Here is an 18,682-nt window from a genome sequence, read left to right on the forward strand (position 1 = left end):
GCTGAGGCAGGGGCGCTGCTGCGGCTTGGCTGCCTCCTGGCCCTCAGGTGCAGCGCATCAGCCTCCCTCACCCCGGGCTCCGGGCAGGGCTCCAGGGCTGCACGCACCCCTGCTTCTGCAGACAATGGTTCCCAACAAGAGAGAGGGCCTGGAGAGACAGACCTGAGCAGCCTCTACGACTCTCCCCACGGGGACCGCGGAGCGGCCGCCCGAGGTCTCCACCACGGGGGCGAAGCCTCCAGAACAAAGGATTTATCAACAAGCAGCTGTCCGCTCACAGAGCAGGTGACCCTCTGACACCAAGGACGAATTTAGGAGAATCAGGCCATGAATGGCATCTCCAAGGGACAGCTTCACAAAGGGAGAGAAGTCATCCATCCTCATTCAGTATCCTCTACCAGAAGGCATTTCTGCCAAACAAGTAAAAGTGGATGTGGGCAATGTTCTTTTTACTACTGGGCTGTCCGTGAAGTAGAGAAAGTTCTTAGAGGAAAATTAGGGTTGTATTGAGGTCCATAAACCTTTTCTTAAAACAACTCACCACAGTCTTTCTTGAGGAATTTCCATGCGTGCTGTTGACTGTAAGTGTGGTGGGGCTTCCCAGGTACTTTGCCACTAAATCTTCAAAAGAGGGTGTGGCATCACTAGGATCTATCAGCCACGCAGCGATTCTGGGATCCAGCCCTACAAAGCCAGCAACTGCAGAGAGAAAGGCCAGTCAGTCATTCTATGGAAAACAAGTACTTTGCCCTGCCATGGAACAATGGACTGACTCAAAATTGGGAAAGCAGTATGACAAGGCTGCATACTGTCACCCTGCTTATTTAACTTATATGCAGATTACATGCAGGCTGGATGAAGCACAAGCTGGAATCAAGATTGCGGGGAGAAATTTCAATAACCTCAGATATGCAGATGACACCACCCTTATGGCAGACAGCGAAGAGGAACTAAAGAGCCTCTTGATGAAAGTGAAAGAGGGGAGTGAAAAAGTTGGCTTAAAACTCAACATTCAAAAATGAAGATTATGGAATCCAGTCCCATCACTTTATGGCAAATAGATGGGGAAACAATGGAAACAGAGAAAGATTTTATTTTCTTGGGCTCCAAAATCACTGCAGATGGTGACTGCAGCCAGGGAAATTTTAAAAAAGATGCTTGCTCCTTGGAAGAAAAGCTATGACAAACCTAGACAGTGCATTAAAAAGCAGAGACATAACTTTGCCAACAAAGCTATAGTTTTCCATTAGTCATGTATGGATGTGAGAGTTGGACCTTAAAGAAGGCTGAGCACTGAAGAATTGATGCTTTTGAACTGTGGTGTTGGAGAATACTCTTTGGAAACCCTTGGACAGCGAGAAGATCAAACCAGTCAATCCTACAATAAATCAACCCTGAATATTTATTGTAAGGACTATGCTGAAGCTGAAGCTCCAATACTTTGGCCACCTGATGCAAAGAATCAACTCATTGGAAAAGACTCTGATGCTGGGAAGATTGAAGGCAGGAAGAGAAGGGGATAGCAGAGGATGAGATGGTTGGATGGCATCACTGACTCGATGGACATGAGTTTGAGTAAGCTCCGGGAGATGGTGATGGACAGGGAAGCCTGGCTTCCTGTGCTGCAGTCCATGGGCCTGCAAAGAGTCAGACACAACTGAGCAACTGGACAACAATAACAAGGCTCGCATTAACAGCTACAGTCCTACCATCTCCTCCTATCACAGAGCTAAGCCACAAGTGACGCTCTGTCACTCCTGAAGAAGGCTGAGCCTTTGCTAAGAGTGGTCTCCACCAGCCAGGTCCCACACAGCCGGTCTCTATGGGGAATCCATCCCAAACTAACTCTCAGTGAAGCTGAAAGAGACGGCAGTTGGAAGCCTCAGCCCCGCCCTTGCCATCTTGCCTCACTTTTCTCCCTGCTCTGGAGCCTCTCTCTGCCCCGTGCACCTCTCTTTTCAACCATGCATCTCCCCACTTTCACTCGTCCCAAGTCTCCCCTCCTCCACCCACCTGCGGGGCAGCCTCCCTGACCCGGCAATGGGGTGTCAGTTTCCCGAGTCTCGAGAGAGAAAGAGGAGGCATGGGGTGATCTGTGCAGCGCCCTGCTGGGAGGAGCCCTGCTGTGCTGCACGTGACGTGTGCGAAGACACTCGGGACAAGGCCGATTCACCCCTCACCTCGTAGTCTTCTTGTCTGAAAACTGGGAGAAAAGATTACCAGAAGTAGCCGTGGGACACATATGAATATGCACTTTTTAAATTTTTATTTCGTTTTTTGGCCGTGTCATGCCGCATGTGGCATCTTAGTTCCCTGACCACAGATCAAACCCACACCCCTGTGTTGGAAGCTTGGAGTCTTAAAAAGTAGACCACCAGAGAAGTCCTGAAGGTGCTTCTTAAAAAAAAAAAAAAGTGATATTTGCCTAATATATTTTAGTACCAGAGTATTTTGGACCTGGAGCTGGAGTAATAAAAGGATGAGGGGACTGATAAATTAAGAGACAAGTCTGGCAATCCTGAGTGATTGCTCTCTGAGTTGCTATAACATTTTGAAGTGTGCTTCACCATGACAAAGAGTTGGTCTTTAAATAAAACTGTAGTCTTAGATCACATCACACTAAGCATTATATTTTCTGGCATATTTAAATCACAGTAGTCTAAGAGATTTATATTTACCCAAGCAGCCAGTATCGTCGCTATTTTTTTGATAGCCGGGAAGTCACCTGTGTTGACAGATTTGGAACTCTGGGGGACAGGAAGTCAGCCAGCACTCTGACTGCCTGCCGCCCATCAGCCGTCAGGACTTTATATAACCGTTGTCTGCCAACACTGACCCAGCCACACGATTTCATTCCGTCTCCCTTTCAAAGCTCTAGTATTCCAAAAGTAAGGGTTCTTATCAACAAATACTTTTGAAAAACCCTGGGGAAGGTCTGCAGCACTGGAATGGTCTGGGGACTGCTCCCTGAAAACTCTTGTAACTAATAAGCTGAAGCTATCAGGACAAGCCCCACACCAGGGAGAATGTCAGGTATTGGAAAAGAAGTGCCAACAAAGCAGATTGTGAATGAGCTAAGAAAAATTAAGTAAATGATAGAAGTTATGGTGGTAGAGAACCCGCCTGCTAGTGCCGGAGACATAAGAGACACAGGTTTGATCCCTTGGTTGAGAAGATCCCCTGGCGGTGGGCATGGCATTCCACTTCAGTATTCTTGCCTAGAGAACCCCATGAACAGAGAAGCCTACAGGGCTACAGTCCGAAGAGTCAGACACGATTGAAGTGACTTAGCGTGAAAATGAAGAACTCAGTTAGAAATACTTACGAGATTAGGTGACTTAGTAAAAGAAAAACTTGATGAATAGACAAAAGAATTCAGGAAAGCAAAGTAAAACCAAAAAACCATTTCTGAAATAAAAACTAAACTGGCAACCAGTTTAGTTCAGTCTCTCAGCTGTGTCTGACTCTTTGCAACCCCATGGACTGCAGCATGCCAGGCTTCCCTGTCCATCACCAACTCCTGGAGCTTGCTCAAACTCATGTGCATCAAGTTGGTGATGCCATCCAACCATCTCATTCTCTGTCGTTTCCTTCTCCTCCCACCTTCAATATTTCTGATCATCAGGGTCTTTTCCAAGGAGTCCGTTCTTCACATCAGGTGGCCAAAGTATTGGAGCTTCAGCTTCAGCATCAGCCCTTCCAATGAATATTCAGGACTGATTTCCTTCAGGATTGACTGGTTTGATTTTACTGTCCAAGGGACTCTCAAGAGTCTTCTCCAACACCACGGTTCAAAAGCATCAATTCTTCAGTGCGTAGCTTTCTTTATGGTCCAACTCTCACATCCATACATGACTATTGGAAAAACCACAGCTTCGACTAGATGGACTTTTGTCAGAAAAGTAGTGTGTGTCTCTGCTTTTTAATGTGCTGTCTAGGTTGATCATAGCTTTTCTTCCAAGGAGCAAGTGTCTTTTAATTTCATGGCTGCAGTCACCATCCACAGTGATTTTGGAGCCCCCAAAAAATAAAGTCTCTCACTGTTTCCATTGTTTCCCCATCTATTTCCCATGAAGTGATGGGACCAAAATGCCATGATCTTCATTTTTTAAATGTTGAGTTTTAAGCCAGCATTTTCACTCTCCTCTTTCAACTTCATCAAGAGGCTCTTTAGTTCCTCTTTGCTTTCTGCCATAAGGGTTGTGTCATCATCTGCATATCTGAGGTTATTGATATTTCTTCCAGAAATCTTGATTCCAGCTTGAACTTCATCCAGTCTGGCATTTCGGATGATGTACTCTGCATATAAGTTAAACAAGCAGGGTGACTATATTCAGCCTTGACATACTCCTTTCCCAATCTGGAACCAGTCTGCTGTTCCATGTCCAGTTCTAACAACTGTTGCTTCTTGACCTGCACACAGGTTTCTCAGGAGGCAGGTAAGGAAGGTGGTATGGTATTCCCACATCTTTCAGAATTTTCTACGGTTTGTTGTGATCCACACAGTCAAAGGCTTTGGCATAGTCAATAGAACAGAAGTAGATGTTTTTATGGAACTCTCTTGATTTTTCTATGATCCAACAGATGTTGGCAATTTGATCTCTGGTTCCTCTGCCTTTTCTAAATCAAGTTCAAACATCTGGAAGTTCTAGGTTCAAGTACTGTTGAAACCTTGCTTGGAGAATTTTGAGCATTACTTTGCTAGTGTGTGAGATAAATGCAATTGCGCAGTAGTCTGAACATTCTTTGGCATTGCCCTTCTTTGGGATTAAAATGAAAACTGACCTTTTCCAGTCTCGTGGCCACTGCTGAATTTTCGAGATTTGCTGGCATATTGAGTGCAGCAGTTTCACAGCATCATCTTTTAGGATTTGCAATAGCTCAACTGGAATTCCATCACCTCCACTAGCTTTGTTCATAGTGATGCTTCCTAAGGCCCACTTGACTTCACACTCCAGGATGTTTGGTTCTAGGTGAGTGATCACACCAGTGTGGTTATCTGGGTCATGAAGATCTTTTTTGAATAGTTCTTCTGTGTATTCTTGACACCTCTTCTTAATATCTTCCGCTTCTGTTAGGTCCATACTATTTCTGTCCTTTATCGTGCCCATCTTTGCATGAAATGTTCCCTTGGTATCTCTAATTTTCTTGAAGAGATCTCTAGTCTTTCCCATTCTATTGCTTTCCTCTATTTCTTTGCATTGATCACTGAGGAAGGCTTTCTTATCTCTCCTTGCTATTCTTTGGAACTCTGCATTCAGATGGATATATCTTTTCTTTTCTCCTTTGCCTTTCACTTCTTTTCTCAGCTGTTTGTAAGGCCTCTTCAGACAACCATTTTGCCTTGTTGCGTTTCTTTTTCTTGGGGTTGGTTTTGTTCACTGCCTCCTGTACAATGTTACAAACCTCCATCCATAGTTCTTCAGATACTCTGTCAGATCTAATCCCTTGAATCTATTTGTCGCTTCCACTTTATAATTCTAAGGGATTTGATTTAGATCATACCTGAGTGATCTAGTGGTATTTCCTACTTTCTTAAATATAAGCCTGAATTTGGCAGTAATGAATTCATGATCTGAGCCATAGTCAGCTCCCGGTCTTGTTTTTGCTGACTATAGAGCTTCTCCATCTTTAACTGCAAAGAATATAATCAATCTGATGTCAGTATTGACCATCTGGTGATGTCCATGTGTAGTGTTGTCTCTTATGTTGTTGGAACACACCGCTATGACCAGTGTGTTCTCTTGGCAAAACTGTTAGTCCCGCCTCATTTTATACTCCAAGGCCAAACTTGCCTGTTACTCCAGGTATCTCTTAACTTCCTACTTTTGCATTCCAGTCCCCTATGATGAAAAGGATATGTTTTTTGGGTGTTAGTTGTAGAAGGTCTTGTAGGTCCTCATAGACCTGTTCAACTTCAGCATCTTCAGCATCAGTGGATGGGGCACAGACTTGGATTACTGTGATATTAAACGGTTTGCCTTGGAAACAAACCAAGATCATTCTGTCATTTTTGAGATTGTACCCAGGTACTGCATTTCAGACTCTTTTGTTGTCTATGAGGGCTACTCCTCATAGTCAACAAGAAACTGGCAATATACAAAAGTAAATAAGTGCAATAGATAATGCCCTAAGTCTGTTTAAAAATAAGATAAAAAAAGGAAATGCTTTTAAACTAAAAAATGAAGAGATTGAAAGTGGATTCTAACGTGACAAGTATGAAAGATAGAGAAGATTCTACCTATGAAATCACAAAAACAATTCAAATATCACAAAAAAGGTAAACAGCCAAGCATTACAACCAGGTCTCATGTATTTCCTGACAGAAGGACACGATACTGCTCAGAGCCAGGATTGAGACTAGGAAGCAGGCTTGCACTCCCAAACTCTAGCCCGAGTCTGATCAGGCCCCTGGGTCGCAGTACAGAAGAAACAGACGAGAGAGAACATGTTAAAAGACAAGAAAGAGAAATCCCATAGGATGAAACCCTGGTCTGTCAACAATGACACGTCGGGAGCCGCGTTAGGCATTACTGACAAAATGGAGGCACGGCCCCAGCCCCCTCTCTTTGTCCCGCAGGCATGGACCCGGGATGAAGGAGTTAGGCTTTGTGATTCTGACTTCTTGTTTCCTTTCCTCAGCTGAGTTGACTGAAAAGGAATATTAAGGTGCTTATTGTTCTTGAGAGGAGCATGAGAAGGCACAAAATAATTGATAAAGTTAGTCATTGACATTTGTTCAAGGACCTTTACAAAACAGTGTTCCAGGATGAGCACACAGGCTGCAGCTTGAGGCCATGGGAGGGATTGTTATCTGAAGCCTATTCGTAAAGAAAATGTTTATGGCAAAGGAGTTTACTGAATTTAGGGCTTAGAAATAATTAAAATAGTTAGATGTTGAAAATTTAAGGAATGTTGTAATGTTAGCATATTTTACTATACCTTATAGAGGTTAGGAATTTTAGAGATACTATAGCTAGAGGAAACAACAGTTAGAACCGGACATGGAACAACAGACTGGTTCCAAATAGGAAAAGGAGTATGTCAAGGCTGTATATTGTCACCCTGCTTATTTAACTTCTATGCAGAGTACATCATGAGAAATGCTGGACTGGAAGGAACACAAGCTGGAATCAAGATTGCTGGGAGAAATATCAATAACCTCAGATATGCAGATGACACCAGTCTTATGGCAGAAAGTGAAGAGGAACTAAAAAGCCTCTTGATGAAAGTGAAAGTGGAGAGTGAAAAAGTTGGCTTAAAGCTCAACATTCAGAAAACAAATATCATGGCATCTGGTCCCATCACTTCATGGGAAATAGATGGGGAAACAGTGTCAGACTTTATTTTTGGGGGCTCCAAAATCACTGCAGATGGTGATTGCAGCCATGAAATTAAAAGACACTTACTCCTTGGAAGAAAAGTTATGACCAACCTAGATTCAAAAGCAGAGACATTACTTTGCCAACAAAGGTCTGTCTAGTCAAGGCTATGGTTTTTCCTGTGGTCATGTATGGATGTGAGAGTTGGACTGTGAAGAAGGCTGAGTGCCAAAGAATTGATGCTTTTGAACTGTGGTGTTGGAGAATACTCTTGAGAGTCCCTTGGACTGCAAGGAGATCCAACCAGTCCATTCTGAAGGAGATCAGGCCTGGGATTTCTTTGGAAGGAATGATGCTGAAGCTGAAACTCCAGTACTTTGGCCACCTCATGCAAAGAGATGACTCATTGGAAAAGACTCTGATGCTGGGAGGGATTGGGGGCAGGAGGAGAAGGGGACGACAGAGGATGAGATGGCTGGATGGCATCACTGACTCGATGGACGTGGGTTTGAGGAAGCTCCGGGAGTTGGTGATGGATGCAGCTGTAAGCCAGGGGAGGTTCCCAGGCGCCCTCCTCAGGGCCCACCCTTTGCTGTAAGCACCCTGTGTACTCACACCTCCTTATTAGAAAGCCTACAGCCCAGGAACAGCCAGGCGGGAGTGCACAGGGCAAGGCACAGAGGGTGGGTACAGAACCTCCACACCCAATCCAGCTGTGCTGCCCTCCCAGCGCCTGGGCTGCTCACCTGGGAATCCTACCATGAGGGCATTTTATGGCGGCTTCATTACCTCATGTGGCTGACTAAGTCACTGGTCTCCAGCCCCTCTCCCTTTCCTGGAGGTGGCGGGTCAGACTGAAAGCTCCGGTCCTCAGTAGAGCCTCCTCTTTCTGCTGACCACTCCCGCCCTGAAGCCGTGCTGCCTCCAGTCCCCAGTGTTCATTAGCACACAGAGGACACTCAGCACCCTGGAGATGGCTTGGGTTTTGGGAGCTGAGAGCCACGAACCAGGGATAAAGACCAAATATATGTTACTGTATCACAGGTACTTTATATTGTGTTGGGAATTTTGTACAATAAAAAATTTTTTCTTTCCAATGCCTTGCGTGCATGCTAAGTTGCTTCCGACTCTTTGTGACCCCATGGACTGTAGCCGCCAGGCTCCTCTGTCCATGGGATTTCCCAGGCAAGAATACTGGAGTGGGTTGCCAGTCCCTTCTCCAGGGGATCTTCCCGATCCAGGGATCAAAGCTGCATCTCTTAGGTCTCCTGCGTTGGCAGACGGGCTCTTTACCACTAGTGCCATCTTACTATAAATATTTTCAAACATTCAAACAGTTTGAAAAGAACCGCACAGTGAATGTATCCACTACCCAGACCCTACAATGAACATTCTTTCTATATTTGCTTCATTACATATCTGTCCATCTAGTAAAAAAAAAAAAGGTTTCTAAAATTCTTATTTATAATGTTAAGTGAAAGATAAAAGTGTGCTTTATACTGTTTTGATGTTGATCACTCTGGCTTTAGTTTAATTCTTAGAGAGTTTACAGCTGTTTGTGGTGGCAATAAATTCATCTACCAAGCCGCATGTTACTTCTTCCATATTTTAAACACAAAAGTAATACATACTTGAAAAAACTCTAATAATGTAAAACACAGAGGGAAAGTGCCTCTGCGCTCAGGGCATGTGGCTGGCTGCGTGGGTAGTGCCGAGCAGCTGTGACTCCCCCAGCCCCTGAGTTGTGCAACACGGCAGCCCTCGCCGCGCTCCCATCCCCAGGAGGAATCGCTGTGGGACAGTTACATCGGTGGGAGATGATAAATCTGAAACGTACCACACTTCCAACTGCCATCATCACCGAACAACTGCAGCGCTGTTCTCACAAAATCCTTTGCGTTAAAACAAATAACGGGGCGTTTACGTCTCAGCACTTCAAGCAGCACATTCCTAGAAGATGAAGAGACATTCACTGATTAACAGACCGATTTGAAACTTCTCATCTTGGAAAAATTCCAAAGACACTCCACTAACAGCTGTCACGCGTGAAGTATTACGGGCAGACGTTCTTCTGCAAGCTTTCCACAGATTAACTCAAATCCTAGGAGGTGTGCAGGGAATATCAAAATGGGATGGTCTTGCTCAGTCCCCAGAACGGAGCCAGGAGGCCCCTGAGAAAGTGGGACTCAGGGGCGACGCAGCCTGGATGGAATCTGACCTTTCGACCTGGTGACAACATCCAGAATGTCTGCCAGAACCCGAGACCCCCTATCTATCTTTCGGACCTCTACCCTGAAACAATTTGTGATTCCTTAAGGACAAACGTCTTCTGGGTTGTATTAGAGGCTGTCACAGTTCTTGCCAGCCAACTTTAAAAAAATTTTTATTTGTTTTTGGTTTTGCTGGGTCTCAGCTGTGATGCACCGGCTCCTCACGGCGGCGGCTTCTCTTGCTGCAGAGCATGGACTGGGCGTGTGGGCCACAGCAGCTGCGACGTGTGGGCTCTAGAGCTAGGGTTCAGTAGTTGGGGCACACGGGCTTAGCTGCTCCGAGGCATGTGGCATCTTCCTGGACCATGGCTCGAACTGGTGTCCCTGCACAGGCAGACAGACTCCTAACCACTGGGCTACCAGCAGAGTCCTCGCCAGGCAACTTTTAACAACTTTATGGCTTTTTGTTTTCATAAACCCCTGACTCTCTTCCCCAGAACACTCTTTAGGGGTTACCTGAATCTTTGTCTCTTGAATTGCAATTCTTAAGACCCCAAACAAACTTATTTGCAGCCTCTTGTGTTATTTTTTGGTTGACAGAGGTAGGTGTTACTTATTATCTGTATTTTACGGATGATGAAGCCAAGACACAAAGAGATTAGTCATGAAGTCAAGTTCACACAGCTCTTCAGATCCAATTCCTAGATGTGGCACAACGACCTGCAGACTAAGCCCCCAGCCCCTGAGCGGAGCTGATGCACCCTGGACCCCTCCCTGCCAGTCCCAGCCTGTGCTCCCAGCACACCCCCACCAGCCTGTGCTCTGCCTGCACTGGAATCTCCCAGCCTGTGCTCCCAGCACACCACCCTCCCCGACCAGCCTGCGCTCTGCCCACACTGGAATCTCCTTCCTCCATCACCAGACTCCGCCAAGCCCTCTCACACTCCAGGCCCCCCTGCTCCAGTACTCCTGGCCACATACCTGCTGCAGCCAGGACCACGTTTGTGATACCGTAATTTACCTTGCCCCCATTGAATCATGAGCTCCTTGATTATGGGATTCATGATAGCTGACATTTATCAAGTACTTACCATGTGTGAATACCTCACTAAACACTCACAGGGATTGCTGCACTGAAACCTCATCATAATCCCATTAGGCAGGCACTAGATCCATTTTGGTGTAGGAATGACTATCTGCTCTGGTATTCTTGCCTGGAAAATTCCACCATGAACAGAGAAGCGGGGAGGGCTACAGCCCACAGCGTCGCAAAGAGTCAGACACGACTGAGCACGAGAGAGCAGAGGTCCATTTTAGAGATAAGGAAACCGAGGCCTGGAAGGGTGAGACAATTTTCCCAGCTTTCCACAACTGAGAAGTGGCAACGCCGTGGTCTGAGACCCGATCTTGCTGCTGCCAGGGCCCAAGGTGGTGTTGGAGGACTCTTGAGAGTCCCTTGGACTGCAAGGAGATCCAACCAGTCCATTCTAAAGGAGATAAGTCCTGGGTATTCATTGGAAGGAATGATGCTGAAGCTGAAACTCCAATACTTTGGCCACCTCATGCAAAGATTTGACTAATTGGAAAAGACTCTGATGCTGGGAGGGATTGGGGGCAGGAGGAGAAGGGGACAACAGAGGATGAGATGGCTGGATGGCATCACCGACTCGATGGATGTGAGTTTGGGTGAACTCTGGGAGTTGGTGATGGACAGGGAGGCCTGGCGTGTGGCGATTCATGGGGTCGCAAAGAGTCGGATATGACTGAGTGACTGAACTGAACTGATGGTAACTGCTTATTAATACATCAACGAGGGTCTTTGGATGAGGCTGAGGAAGAAGGAAAGCTGGAGTCCAGTGAGCTCTGCTTACTCTGCAAGCAGGCATTTTTAGGCTTCTTGCGCTTTCTGGTGTCCTTTCCCTTAGACTTCCCTTGAAGAGGGCCACTGCGGACAGCAGAGCGTCGGGCCTTGGCTCTGCTGGGCCTGGAGGGGGTGTGAGGGGGGAGAAGCTGGGACTCCTGGAGTTCCCTCCCACTTTGGCACTCTTGTAGCTGGAAACTCGGAAGTTCTCAATGAGGCCACCTAACAGCTATGATCTCTCCCACTAAAAGGCACAACCTAGCTGCGATTTGTAGCTTAAGACAGGACAGACAGCAAAAAGAGTATCTTCTGAGACAAGGTGGCTAAAACACAGTGTGTTTTCTGCATCAATTTTGCCACATCTGCAAAACAAAAAGCAGAGGGAGGATCGGAGCTTAAGTGACCACCAGATGTTCAAGTGGAGAATGTGTAACAGGATACAAAATCCAGAATTCAGAAAAGGAAGTCTAAACATTAGGGCCCTGCTGTCACAGAGGTCTTCCATAGAAATAGACTGCCCGATTGTTCTTTCAAAAGAAAGTTATGTAAAAAGAAGGTTATGGGTTCTTGGGAGCAGAGTGCTGTGTTGTCAGATGTCTGATTTTCACTGTGGCGTACATGCCTGACATTAAGCTTTTATTGCCGAGGCGTCCGTTTCAAAAGATGCCCATCCTGAATAGACATGTTGCCAGCTGTGCCACTCAGCTGGGCAAAACCACCAGAGAAGGAGCCAGGGCAAGCTCCCTCTTCCAGAGCGAGTGGGTGAGCGTCAGTCGCCCAGCCGTGTCTGACGCTGTAACCCCATGGACTGTAGCCCGCCAGGCTCCTCTGTCCATGAGACTGTCCAGGCAAGAATACTGGCGTGTTTGCCATTGCCTTCTCCAGGGGATCTTCCTGATCCAGGGATGGGACCCAGGTCTCCTGCGCTGCAGGCAGAGTCCTTCCCAGCTGAGCCGCCAGGTCTTTCCAGAAAGCCCTGGGTAAGCAGATAACTGACTTCATGAGTGGCACGGCTTCTCAACCTTCCTGTGCCCTACTTCCTGCTCTGATGCTTTAAATTAGCCAATAAAGAGTGACTCCTCGAAACCCTAGACACCCCACCTTCAAACCCTAAAAAGGCAGAGCCCCAGGTCTATGCATGCCCTTTCTCTTTCTTTCCCTATAACCCCTCTGTGCGGCCCTGGGCATGCCGTGTACCCTCCGGGACTTGTGAGTGATAAGTTCCGTTCCTCAGATTCCCCAGCAGTTTTTACTGACATGTGCCCTGTGCAGGACTGGCCCCTGCAGAGGACATGCCTGTGGGGGCTTGGTGCGAGGAATACGGGCTGGACCAGCACCTCAGGCGCTCCGGGCCTAGAGCATCACTATCGGCAGGTGGACCCCACACAACGACCTAAAACTCACCCCGAGCCCGGTGAGCCCAAGTCAGGCAGGGATGGCGGGACCAGGCCCCCACCTTCTCACCCGGAGCCTCCTTGGATGCCTCTTCAGGGCAGTGGCTTCAAGGAACTCTCTTGGGGCACCTAGCTGACCTGGACTCAGAGAGCAGAAGTGAGTCAGGCTGACAATATGAGAAAGAAACAGTGATGAGGGGCACAGACTCCAGCCCACGAGGGGGCTTTTCAGGGCTGAGAAGGGGAAGCAGAGCATCCCTGCCTGTTCTGAAATTCTGAGACTCTAAGAAGGCAGATACAAGTGAGACGTTTCTTGTCTATTTTCACAAAGTGAAACTTTGAAATTAGTAATAGGTTGGTAGCATTGAGGACTATCTACTGCTTGAAGGCAGAGATCGCTTTCCAATGCCGTGAGTGAGTGAGCAAGTATCTTGAGGAGGTCAGCCAGGGCTCCAGCAGTGATGGAGGGTTTTTGCTCCTTAACATGACGCTCTTCTTGCCGACCTCTCATTGCAATGTTGACTCAAATCCCGGAGCAGGCTCCTGTGGATGGTCCCACCATTTCAGAGCTCTTTGAGGGAGAGAGGCCCAGTGTTTATAGAGGTTTCTGTCATTGAGATTCATTTCACTTTCATGTGCACTACAAAATTTCTGAAACTTTAAATAACTGAAATTGGAGCTTGGGAAACTCTCAATTAGGGTAAAGCAGGTGAATCGGATTTAAGGTGATTAGTGAAGACTTCTTACTTGGCAAATTGATGCTGTGCCTCTTGCTCTTGGCCCCAGAGAGAGGAGTGCTCAGTTTTTATGTAGATACACTGATCACTGGGCATGCCCTCCGGAACACTGTCAGAGGCTGAGGCAGCCAGAGGACCGCTGCCTTCCTCTGGATGGCTCCTCAGTAACATCACAATGCCTTTAACAGAGGAAACCAGAGCCTGTGAATACACAATAAAATAAAGTTACAAGATCAAGCATAAATGATGCATTTGTTCAAGAAAGATCAGTCATGTTTTATAATTAAGCAGAAAGAAAATGCTTAAAATTAAAATTAGTAAGTGAACACCTCCTTTAATGACAACTAAGGACAAAACCCAAACCATCTCATTCTCTAAATCTGGTGTCCTCCCTATTCAACATCATAATGGAAGTCTTAGCTAATGCAATACAGCAGGAAAAAGAAATAAAAGTCATATAAATTAGAAAGGAAGAGCTGTACCATCACTATTTACAGATAACATAAATATTTGTGTAGAAAACCCAAAAGAATCTACAAAACAAAACACCTCCTGGAAGGAATATGTGAGCCAAGAAAGGTTGCAGGATCCAAGGTCAAAACACAAAAATCAGTTATATTTCCATACACTAACAATGAACATGTAAAAGTAAACATTTTAAAAAAGTAATTACCATTTATAATAACTAGTCCCCAAAATTAAATACTTAGAAATCAATATATGTAACATGTATAGGATCTGTGCACTAAAAACTATAAAATACTGAAGAAATCAGAGAAGACCTACAAAAAGAGACACATACCATGCTTAACGACAATAAAACTCAATGTCAATTCTCTCAAGCTAAGTTGTAGAATCAAAAAGATCAATAAACCCCAAGTACAAGAAAACTACAGCAAGTCATACCATAATCAAACTGTTTAAAACCAGTGATATAGAGAAAACCTTAAAAGGGAAGGTTTTCTAGGGAAGGGGAGGGGGAGGGGGACACATTGCCTAGACAGAGACAAAGATAAGGGTGACGGCAGACTCCTTATGAGAAGCAAAGCAAGTTAGGAGACGGTCGCATAACATTTTTAAACTATTGAAAGAAAAAAAACTATTGACTTACAATTCTTTATCCCATAAAAATGTCTTTCAAAAATGAGAGGTAAAGCAAGATCTATATACTACACTGAAAATTACAAAACACTGCTAAAAGAAATTGAACTTTTAAATAAATGGAAAGACACCCCCGTTCATGAATCAGAAAATTCAACACTGCTTTCAAGATGGCAAAACTAAGCTAGGCTGGGACTTGGGTGCCTGGACAAATGTCTCCCTGAGCAACAGGAAACAAAGAAACTATATGTCAGGGGTCCCCAACCCCGTGCCACCCGCCAGTACCGGTCCACGGCCTGTTAGGAGCGGGGCCGCATGGCAGTAGGTGAGCAGCGGGCAGGTGAGCCGAGCTTCTTATGTATTTACAGCTGCTCCCCACTACTCACATCACCTGAGCTCCACCTCCTGCCAGACCAGCAGTGGCATGAGACTCTCAGAGGGGAATGAAGTGCACTGTGAACAGTGTGTGAGGGGTCTAGGCTGTGTGTTCGTAAGAAAATCTAATGTCTGATGATCTCATTCTGCATCATGCTGAGCTGTATAATTATCTCATTATATATCACAATGTAATAATAATAGAAATAAACGCACACAATAAATGTGATGCACTTGTGTCATCCTGAAACCATAGCCCTGTCCCAGTCATGGAAACTGTCGTCTGTGAAGCTGGCCCCTGGTGCCAAAGAGGCTGGGACTGCAGCTATAAGTGACTAAAATACCTGCGTGCATGGGCGAGTGGGGACAATTGTGAGCAACAGGATACAGATATGCCACAGACAAACGGCCACTTCTGATGTTCTGGGAGCAAAAGCAGGGTACTGCACACGATCCTATACACAGCACCGCCAAGGGGGTGGACAGGCCCCGAAGCTATGCCTCGTGCCCAGCCCACAAACCCACCGCCCACTGTTGCTCCACATAAGGGCCCAAGAAGGCCCTCTAGGGAGCAGGCAATGAAACCTGTGTCTTTTTCTTGCTCTCTTGTACTGCAGCACAAGCCCCAGCAAAGCCTTGCCTGAAATTCCCATCTGGCCTCTTATCATTTCTATTGGTTAAGAGTCCAAGGGCCCGGGTTGGGAGCATGATTTGGCGACTCTGCTGGGACCCACGGGTCTTCCTTCTTTCCTTGTCCCTCTGAGAGAGGATCATGGTCCATTTGGCGGAGCTGGATGCAGCTGACGAGCAGCCACCTGAATCTCTGCTCAGGGCCACAGTGCTTGGCAAGTCTGCCTTCATTGCCCGGGGCCTCACTGTGCTCACTCACGCAGCTTCCCCTCCCCTTTCCCTCTTCTGGTATCTCCCACTCTCTACTTCTTCCTTCTCTGTCCTCCCCCACACTCTGTCACACCCTTCTGAGAAGGCGAACATCAGGCAAATACAGCCTAACTCCTCTCAGCCAGTGAGGCCATGCTCCCTCAGGCTGACCCTGGTTTGCCCTGACAGGTGACAAGAGGTGGGAGAGGCTGGCCTCCTACCATGAAGACCTTGGTCCAGTGGGGTTTCCTTGAGAGGAGATTTCTGAGAGTGATGGAGGTTCAAGCCTCACATGACGTAGTGGCTGGAAGCCTGGCCGTCGCAGACTTCTCGGCTGCTTTATCCTGGGTTAGGGTCCCAGTTGCGGGTTCGAGACCCACTGGCACAATCAGCCCGATGGGTGGTGGACAGAGTGCCTGCCTCCACTGGCCCTTGTGCAAGAGCACGGCCGACTGGAACTGCCTCAACAGATGCCCACAGAGGGGTGGGCTGGAACAGCAGCTCTCCTAGTTATTTCTCCTTACATCATCCATCCACACCTCTACCCCCAAGGCATCGGCTGGGGTGAACTTCACACAACCTCTCAATATTTCTCTGTTCTATGTTTTCAACCATGGAGAAGAGTTCTGAGATCTTTTCTGTCATCTCACCTTTGGTTTTGTTATGCCAGGTCTCGAGGACTTCATCCAGCCTCAGGATCTCTAGGCATTAACCATCAGATTTATATGTAAACATGGGAAATGCCCCCCAAAGATTCTTCTCTGGGTTACTTTCTTAAAGACTGGGGACAGTTGAAATTAGATGGTTTAAAAATCATCTTCTTTTGCAACACAGGCCTTGGTTGCAATAGGCCTTGGCTAATCAGAAGAAAAAGCCACAGAATGGACCCCTTAACTTTAACACCAGTTTACAATTGAACGAAAATACTGTAAGGAGTGCCCAAAAAGGGGAGAGGTCCCTCACATGCAGGGCCTTGTGAAACTATATCCAGACCATGGTTGGAGGGATTCCTGCAGTGTGCTCAGCCTCTATTTCTGTTTTGCCCCCAAAAGATTGAGAGACAGACTTTCTCACAGATCCCATCTTTCAACTGCCAACTCGTCACTGGCACGAGGGTCCTTTCTCATGTCCCCACTTCTTCCCCTTCAGTACCACCTTCAGCCCGTGGCCTCTGCCTTACCCCTTTGACCCAGGGACCCTGAAACCAGAGCCCCAGTGCTGTCCCCAGTGGGGCTCTGATCAGATTCAAAATTAGCCCCACTTTCATACCATAAGGCTTCTACCCCCTCCAGGAAGTAGCTGACAGAAGGGAGAATTACTAGAGTGCATGTCTCCTTCTGATGGGAGACATAGGAATCTGTAAGGAGAGGCTTGGCACGTTCTCAGAGAACCCTGATGAGTTTAGAGATGAATTTGCCATGCTGGGTTAACATTCTCCCTGACCTGGCAGAAATCATAGTTATTCTGGCCCACTCTTGCACCCCAGGCGAGAAGGAGTGCGCACTAAGAAAGGCCAGGGAACACACAGACAGCCTAGCGGCCACCAGTGACACAGCCCAGAACAGGGCTCCCACTGAGATTGTGAGGATCATGGAGGCCAGGCCAGGATAAGACATTATACTACTTGTTCATTACAAGGAATGAAAAGGTGTATGGTGAAGCCTGCAAATTATGATAAGGTCCAAGAGGTTACACAGGAAAAAGATAAAAGCTTAGCAATCTTCCTGAGCCGGGTGACAGAGGCGTTCAGGAAGTACACCAACACAGACCTGGAGTCTGCAGAAGGGAGGTTGCTATTGGCCGTGTGTTTTATCACTCAGCGTGCTCTGGATATCAGGAGGAAATTACAAAAGCTTGAGGCTGGGCCCCGAACCCTACTGTCAACCTTGGCAGAGGAGGCCTATAACAATTGGGACATGGCAGAGGAAGCCAACAAGGACGGGAGACTAATAAAGAAACACAGCTCCTAGCTGCCTCGATCCGCCACCATCTCAAGAGGACCCTAGACAGCTGTGGAGACCAGAGCAGCAGCCCAGGAATCACCTGGGCAGGAATCAGTGCATGCCCTTCCCCAGCACCGGAATGGGGCACTGGAAAAGGGAATGTCCTGGGTGCCCTCCTGTGGAAAGCCCACAGGACAACCCCTGCTGGCCCCAGATCTCGGTGACTCGGAGTCTCCTGGATGCTCTAGAGATTCACATACACTTACTGGTGGGGACTGGGTGCCAGCCTGTCTCAGGATCCTATTCGATCCATCCTCATTACTCCAGTGGAGCCTTGGGTCATCCAGGATGCAGCATGTAGGAGAACTAAACGTCTGGCAGACACTGGAGCTGGTTGCTCTGCTCTGACTTGGCCAGCTGGCTGGGCTCCAGCTGTGGCTGTACTGTGATGGGAGCTGACAGATGGCCAAAGGTGAGGTGGCTTAGGTCTTCCCTTGCCCTTGGAGTCAGAATCAGGTCTATTGTTACTCACTCCTTTTTGTATAGGCAGAAATGTCCTGCCCCACTCCGTGGAAGAGACTCACTAAATAAACTAGGAACTAGTATATTTTTAGGACAGAATGAAGTCCAGGAAGATAGAGAATTCAAACAGAATGCATCTCTTGGTAGCCCCACATGACCTGCCTGCTGGTCATCAAAATATTCCCCAGGAAATTAAGGAACAGGAGAACTCTGTGGTATGGGACACTTCAGTGCCAGGAAGGGTAAGCCCTGATAGAAGTAAGATTAAATCCTAGGGAAAGATACCAGGAAGAGACAATATCCTTTGAAGCCTAAGCCCCTGAGGGTGATAAAACAGC

The 18,682-nt window shown here is 46.9% G+C and overlaps 1 protein-coding gene across 1 annotated transcript in view; it reads right to left on the reverse strand.

Moving 5' to 3' along the window:
• Positions 1 to 18,682, reverse strand: part of POLN (DNA polymerase nu) — a 153,771-nt gene that overhangs the window by 100,611 nt on the left and 34,478 nt on the right. Inside the window, exons 5-7 of the mRNA XM_025290538.2 lie at positions 13,535 to 13,725; positions 9,160 to 9,272; positions 542 to 699 (exon numbers count right to left, since the gene is read on the reverse strand). Coding sequence (XP_025146323.1) covers positions 542 to 699; positions 9,160 to 9,272; positions 13,535 to 13,725 — 462 coding nt within the window. The remainder of the gene's footprint in view (positions 1 to 541; positions 700 to 9,159; positions 9,273 to 13,534; positions 13,726 to 18,682) is intronic.

The sequence above is a fragment of the Bubalus bubalis genome, chromosome 7 (genome assembly GCF_019923935.1).
Source record: "Bubalus bubalis isolate 160015118507 breed Murrah chromosome 7, NDDB_SH_1, whole genome shotgun sequence".
NCBI lineage: Eukaryota > Metazoa > Chordata > Mammalia > Artiodactyla > Bovidae > Bubalus > Bubalus bubalis.